This window comes from Furipterus horrens, unplaced genomic scaffold, assembly GCF_987537825.1.
Source record: "Furipterus horrens unplaced genomic scaffold, mFurHor1.1.pri manual_scaffold_2, whole genome shotgun sequence".
Lineage (NCBI taxonomy): Eukaryota > Metazoa > Chordata > Mammalia > Chiroptera > Furipteridae > Furipterus > Furipterus horrens.
In genome coordinates, this window is record NW_028327172.1 from 32,131,840 (window position 1) to 32,139,420 (window position 7,581).

Here is a 7,581-nt window from a genome sequence, read left to right on the forward strand (position 1 = left end):
AAGATTAAAACTAATTTGCTTATAAAGGAATCTAGTAAGGGCAAAACTGAGGTTTGAATGCTGATCCACTCCAAAGCTGTGCTTTTGCTTGCTGTGACTTAATTGGATAATTTATCTAAAGCATTTAGTACACTGTCTGGCACTGAGTAAGTGCTAGCTGTTATTACAGTAATCAGCAAGATGGTGATGAAAATTGATAAAAGGACATGGAAAACTACACTTTGAAGTAAGGCAACATTAGGATTTGGAAACGTAAGAATAGTAGGTGTGTAAGCAAAATTATTCTCTTCAGGTATTTCAGAGACAAATGACAACTACAGTCACATGATATACAAGACCCTTTAGGATCTGTTTCCTGCTTCCTTCCCCAGCATCATCTTCTGCCATTCTGCCAGATATTCTATGCTAGTCAGGTGGTCATCTTGCAGTTTCCCGAATGGTTCATGCACTCTCATGCCTCCTTGCCTTTGCACCTGATGCTTCCTTTCCCTGAACATTCAGTCACTTTACTAACTCCTGCTTACCCTTCAGGACTGGGCATGAATGCCACCTCTCCCAGGAAGCCTTCCTGAATTCTCCAGGTTAAGTAAGTTCATGCCTCTGTTATAAACATTCTCACACTATGTTATAACAGCATGTTTACCTGTCTCTTCACCCCACCAGACCATAAGCTCCTTGGAATGGTCTCAGTAAATGCTTTGGAACAAATGAATGATCTTGATGCCATCTGGTGACCAATAGTCATTCATATTATGCCCCACGAAATTAGTCAGCAAAACATGTGCTTTGGAGCTGCTGTTTTCAGCTGTGATATTGAAATCATATGTGAACTACAGATAATTCATTAAAATGGTGTTTTAGAAATCTAAGGCTGGACCTCAGAACAGTGTTAGATCACCTACTTTGGGCATCAGTCTTATTGAAGGGGTAGGTGTTATATGTAATGGAAAAATTTTATCCCAAGGTCATTTTTCATTAAAATTTTGAGGTTCAGAGGATTACTGTGCTTGAGAAGTGGACCCAGAAAGATTAGGATTGATTTTAGATATAATGTTTGAAAGGGCTTCTTAAACTAGGATGGATTCACATTCAGGAAGTTTGAAGGGCTGGGCAGTCAGTGAACAAAAAATGAAATAGTTAAGTCCATCTAAATTTAATTGGAAATTCTAATGAATATCACAAGCAAAACTGAACATAGTGACACTTTCTCCCTCTTTCCAAACATTCTTTTCTCATGGCTCTTATAAGTCAGGATTCAGAGAGGAAAGATTCAGAGTTTGATCATTGTGTAATATATAATGGCAGTAATAGTCATTATTAACACATTGCGTACGGGTGGCAAGAATCCTCGTCATTTCTAAAAGGCATTTAAATACCCCGGTACGCAACGTGTCAATGTCCAGATGTTGTGTCCTTTGTCTTTTTTTTTTATACCTATCTTTCCCCTTTTACTCATCTCTCCAAGGTGTGTAAAGGCTGTATTTCGTTTAATAGATATTTTCCTGCAATTTTCTATTATTGTGAATATACTAATAATGTACTAATATTTTTCTAGAAAATGATTCATGTATAATCCTTGTATTCAAGTAAAACAGTTTTTAAAATCCCTCAATATGTCCACATTTATTTATATTTTTTGGAAAGCAACTTTTGGTTTTGTGTTTTTCAACTTAATTAATGCAAGTGTATTTTCCTTTGTTGCAAAATTTAATGGATTGTGTGTGAGGTCAGTTCTGTATTATCTCCTGTATTATCTTCTTTTTTAATATGTTTATTGATTTGAGACAGAGAGGAATTGGGGAGGGGGAGGAGAGAGAGACAAAGACAGAGAGAGAGAGAGAGAGAGAGAGAGAGAAGCCAAAACGTTACTGGTTGCCTCCCATATGTGCCCCAACTAGGGAGTTAACCTATAACCTAGATATGCGCCTTGGCTGGATATCGAACTCCCAACAGGAAGATACTCCAACCAACTGAGCCACACCAGCAAGGGCTCTCCTTGGTAAAGAATATGTGTGAGAGGACACAAAAGATAAACGCATGGTCCCTGTCCCCTAGAAGCTTATAATCAGTTTGAGGAAGGGAGGCATCTGTATACTTACGGTGTACTTTGTTCACTAAATGGCCTAATTTTGAATGCAGTTTAGAGACTTGTATTTTAAACATAAGGTAGTCATATATCTGAAGGTATTTTTGTTTTGCTAACTTAAATAAAGATTCGTATCAAAGAATGTCTTCACACAGATGAGAAACAGGTGAATATTAGAAAGGTTTCAAATATTAACTTTCAGTTCAGTATTGAAATGTTATATAAATATTGAGTTCACGTGCACAGCTTTGAATTTTGAATTGTTTTTATAATTAGTGTAGTAGAGGAAATGGGTAACACCAAAGACGCTCTTAGAAAACAGGATCTTGCCTGTCTTAACCACTGTGGACATCTAGCCCAGAATAGGTGGCCAAATTATTCCTCACCTTGTGAAAGAAATTAGTCTGTGTGGTTCTCAGCTGAACAAATGTCACAGCCTACTGAGGAGAAAGATTTCTCCTTTAAAATGGCCCTGGCAGAGCTATTGGTGATGAGAAAGAACCGGTAAGTAGGCTGCAGCTAGACTTTGGGGATCATGTGTTTTGGGGATTCCAGCTCAAAGTCTTTTTTACCCCAGGCAGTCAGTACAACACATTTAGTGTCATCAGTGGAAAATGTGACTATTGCTAGAAGGGGGGAAATGTTTATTTAAAGTTTAATACAGTTACCCTTGACTGCACACAATCATTTATCACATCTTAATCCTATGAGACTTATTGACAAAATAGATTTAATTTTTCATTTACTTTCAGTGACCAAATGGGGTGGCCAAGAAGAAGTAATGAGTCATAACTCTCAGGTGCAGCTGTCCAGCAGGTAACACTGAGTGTAAATTTGCATTTATCCAACTAACAGTCATGGCCTTTGTTGCTGACATAAGAGCTGTTTACACAGCACGTGCTTACTAGGCTCCTGCAGACAAAACCAGCTAGTGTGGACAAATCCAAAAGTACAAGGGAGCAGTGTTTCCTCTTTTTGATTTCTTATCTGAAAGTGAGTCCAAGAGTGCTTTGCAAACTTTATTTAAGACACACAGTTGACACTTAAAGGGCAGAACCGGTTACTGATTTGCAGACAGTGATTCACTGCTTTTATATTTAAACATCTGAGGATATTGAGAATTTTCTGAAATGTAGAAGAGAATTTCTGCATACCACTTAAAAATTAATATGTATTTTTTAATCACACATAAATACATTTAGAAATTAGTCTAACATGAATCGATAAGCCATATTGTAAGTTCAGGCAAAGACAAAAGTCTAATGCACAGATCCTTGTACCTTTTGCTTTATTCAGAGGCCTTTTGGAGGTCTGTAGGTTGGACTAGATATATTTTTTCGTGCCATTTTTTGTTTCACCATCACATAATCACATACTTTCCTGCAGTCTGGTGGTGAAGATTTTTAGCTTTTTAAACCTTCAGTGTATTGCCCTGACTGGTGTGGCTCAGTGGGTTGGGCATCGTCCCATGAACAAGAAGGTCACCAGTTCAGTTCCGGTCGGGGCTCATGCCTGGGTTGCAGGCTAGGTCCCCGGTTGGGGGCGTGTGAGAAGCAGAGTCAGTCAATGTTTCTGATCAGTTTTTCTCTTGCACATCAATGTTTCTCTCTCATCCCCCCTCCCATCCCTTCTCTCTAAAAAATAAATAAAATCTTTTTTAAAAAACCCTTCAGCTCATGGTTTTTAGAATATAACAACTGGAAAGAATATTCTTTTCGATAAGAGTTGGATGTTGTACAGTCCATTCAAACCTGATTCTTTATACAACCTTGTAGTTATAGCTTTTAAAAGGAAGACATTCAAACATGTTTTTTAAATTTATGTCATTTTTTTAGTTACAAAAACAATTATACTATTATAAAACTGTAAATACTGCAGATATCTATAAAATAGAAAGTGAAAAGCTGGGATAATTTCATTCTCTAGAAGCTATCACTTTCAACAGTTTAATGCCCACATGTTCAAGTATTTTTTTCAATGCTTCTGCAAATATCATTGTTTTTATTATTTTTATAGTAATAGATTTATGTCATTCATATTATTCTGTAACTTGCTTTGTTTCCTTAATAATAAGTCTTGGACATTTTTCCATATTGTACACATAAATCTACTTCATTTTTCTCAACAACTACATGGCACTACATTTGGTAGTGATTTATTTAACCAGACACTTAAAAAAAATTTTTTTTATTTAGTACTTATTTTTGGAGAGAAGGGAAGAGAGGAAGAAAGAGAGGGAGAGAAACATTGATGTGCGAGAAAAACATCAATTGGTTGCCTCTTGCACGCCCTCAACCTGGGACCTGGCCTGCAACCCAGGCATGTGCCCTGACCAGGAATTGAACTGGCAACTTTTCTCTCTACAGGATGGTGTCCAACCCACTGAGCCAAGCTGTTCAGGGTTAACCAGTCTCTTTTGATGAATTGTTTCCAAAATTCTTTCTGTCTCAAGCAAGACAAATGTACTTACTTGTATATCTTTGCACAGTTGAGCATATTGCTGTAGGACAAATTCCTGCAAGAGGAATTTCTAGGTCAGATGTTGCCATAGATAACACCAGCAGTTACGGGAATGCCTGTTTCTTTGTAGCTTCTCTAAAAGTAGTTACCAATTTTTTAAATATAGTAGTTACCAATTTTGATAGGCAAAAGTGGTGTATTTATTGTTTTAACTCATATATGGTTAAATAGTGGTGGTGGTGATAATAACATTACATTACTATGTTAAGCCATTTTTATTTCCCCCTGTGAACTGCCTGTTTGACATTTTTTTAAAAACTGTAATTATCAGTTTACCTGTAGGTTTTCCTAACAATTACTGTATAGCTCTAATTTCTGTGTTATAAAAATATATACGTAATACCTTAACTAGAAGGTAAAACTAAATGCATATTTAGTTTTCTGAGTTGTTTGGTTTTTTTGTTTTTGTTTGTTTGTTTTTTTGTAACCTAGAGCCATGGAATTATTAAGGGGAAAAGGTCAAAGATCCTGGTCTGTTGGACTATCAGTAGCTGACCTGGTTGACAGTCTTATAAATAATAAAAAGAAAGTGCATTCTGTATCAGTTTTAGCAAAGGTAATTGCTATTCTTATTCTCTCGTTGTATTTTTAAATTGTTATATTATTAGCATAAAACCAGAAAAGGAGCTGTTCACACTGCAACCAAGTGTCTTCAATGTCACCAGCCTTTAGAGTAACACATGGGAGGTGACAGTTTGGTCTCAGCCCTACCCTGCTTGGCTATGGAAATCCTGGACTTCTACCACGTTTCTCTTCGCCAACCCCCACCCCGCCCAATGTAATTTTGGGGAATTCCCAAGAAGCACTTCCATATTACATAAACTTCTTCTGGTTGTCATTTATCACCTCAGCCAGCCAGAACACCCCAGTCTGGCCCTCAGTCTGCATTCTCCAGCCCAGTTTGTCCTTTACCACTTAATCCAAGTCCCTAAGGCACAGCTAAGACCAGGCACAAACACTTAACCAAATTTTCTTGAAAACTTAGGAATACCAGGAGAAATAAAATGTGGAAAGGAAAACTTAAAACAGATTATTGTATTTGACTGCACACAGGCCCAGTCTGTGCCCCTCCCCAGGAATCTACTCTGACAGTCTTTTTCCTTAGCACCTCCCCCCCACTCACTACCCATATTGCAGGGGGCTAGCTCCCTTCCCATAAAGGGGATGTTTCTGACCAAGTCCTTCCCATTTCACAAACAATTTCTGAAACAATAACTTGAGTTTAGAAAATAAATGAACAAGTTTTTAAAGAAGTTCAACTATATCACTTTGTATTAGGGCTATAAAAGCAAGAAAGTAACCATATTTATGATATTAACTTCTTTGGAGTGATTCAGCTCTATTATAATTAATTTTATTCATTTCAGGGATATTATGATATAAATAGTGAAGTGTTTTTAAGTCTGCCTTGCGCCCTTGGAACCAATGGGGTATCTGAAGTCATCAAAAGCACAGTGAAAGAAGACAGAGTGACTGAGAAGCTCCAAAGCAGTGCATCATCACTCCATGATCTCCAACAACAGTTAAAACTTTGAGTCTGAAGTTGAAAGTTACCTAAAAGGAAAGGTCATTTAATTTGCCAAAATGTATAAGGTTGAGAACGTCTGTATCTTATTACTTATCCTTACAAACTGCTTGGTTAAGGTAGATGCTTTCTTGGTTAGTTTTGTAATTTGAATTCTTAGGGCGTTAGATAAGGAGGGAAAAATCCAATTTTTTAAAAAGTATATTTTATTGATTATGTTGTTATAGTAGTTTCAATCCCCCCCCCCCCCGCTTGCTTCCCTCTGCCCAGTACCACCTTTCCCTCCAACAATCCCACCCTCCCTTAGTTCATGTCCATATGTCGTGCATGTAAGTTCTTTGGTTTCACCCTTTCCTATATTATTCTTAACTCCCCCTGTCTATTCTGTACCAACCAATTATGCTTCTTAATCCCTGCACCATATCCCCGTTTCTTCCCCTTCCCCCTCCCAACTGACAAAACTTCAAATGATCCCCATACCTATGATTCTGTTCTATTCTGGTTTGCTTAGTTGGATTTTGTTCTTATTTTTTAGATTCATTTGTTGATAGTTGTGAGTTTGTTGTCATTTTAATGCTCATAATCCTGATCTTCTTTTTCTTAAGTAAGTCCCTTTGACATTTCATATAATAATAGCTTGGTGATAATGAACTCCTTTAGCTTTACCTTGTCTGGGAAGCATTTCATCTGCCCTTCCATTCTAAATGATAGCTTTGCTGGATAGAGTAATCTTGGTTGTAAGTCCTTGCTTTTCATCACCTTGAATACTTCTTACCAGTCCCTTCTTGCCTGCAAAGTTTCTTTGGAGAAATCAGCTGATAGTCTTATAGGCAACCCTTTGTAGGTAACTCTCTGCATTTCTCTTGCTGTTTTTAAGATTCTCTCTTTCTCTTTAACCTTTGCCGTTTTAATTATGATGTGTCTTAGTGTGGTCCTTTTCGGGTCTAGCTTGTTTGGGACTCTCTGTGCTTCCTGGACTTGTATGTCTATTTCCTTCGCCAAATATGGGGAGTTTTACTTCATTATTTTCTCACATAAGTTTTCAATTTCTTGCTCTTCCTCTTCTCCTTCTGGCACCCCTATGATTCAGATGTTGGCATGTTTAAAGTTGTCCCAGAGGTTCCCAAGCCTCTCCTCGTTTCTTTCAATTCTTGTTTCCTCATTCTGCACTGGCTGACTGTTGTTTTCCTTCTTACGTTTCAAATCATTGATTTGAACCCAGGTCTCCTTCCCTTCACCATTGGTTTTGTGTGGATTTTCCTTTATTTCATTTAGCATAGCCTTCAATTCTTCCCTTATGCACTTGTCATACTTAAGCATATCCATCAAGCCTGTGAGCATCTTTATCACCAGTGTTTTGAACTCTGTTAGATTGGCTATCTCCTTGTCGCTTAGTTCTCCCACTAGAACCTTGATCCAGTCTCTCTTTGGGGCCATACTTCTCTGTCTC

At 37.6% G+C, this 7,581-nt stretch overlaps 1 protein-coding gene across 1 annotated transcript in view; it reads left to right on the plus strand.

Moving 5' to 3' along the window:
• UEVLD (UEV and lactate/malate dehyrogenase domains) overlaps window positions 1-6,371 on the plus strand; it is a 43,180-nt gene extending 36,809 nt beyond the window's left edge. The window contains exons 10-12 of the mRNA XM_090263297.1: window positions 2,839-2,902; window positions 5,039-5,162; window positions 5,974-6,371. Coding sequence (XP_090119423.1) covers window positions 2,839-2,902; window positions 5,039-5,162; window positions 5,974-6,141 — 356 coding nt within the window. The 3' untranslated portion in view covers window positions 6,142-6,371. The remainder of the gene's footprint in view (window positions 1-2,838; window positions 2,903-5,038; window positions 5,163-5,973) is intronic.
• Window positions 6,372-7,581: the final 1,210 nt, after the last annotated feature.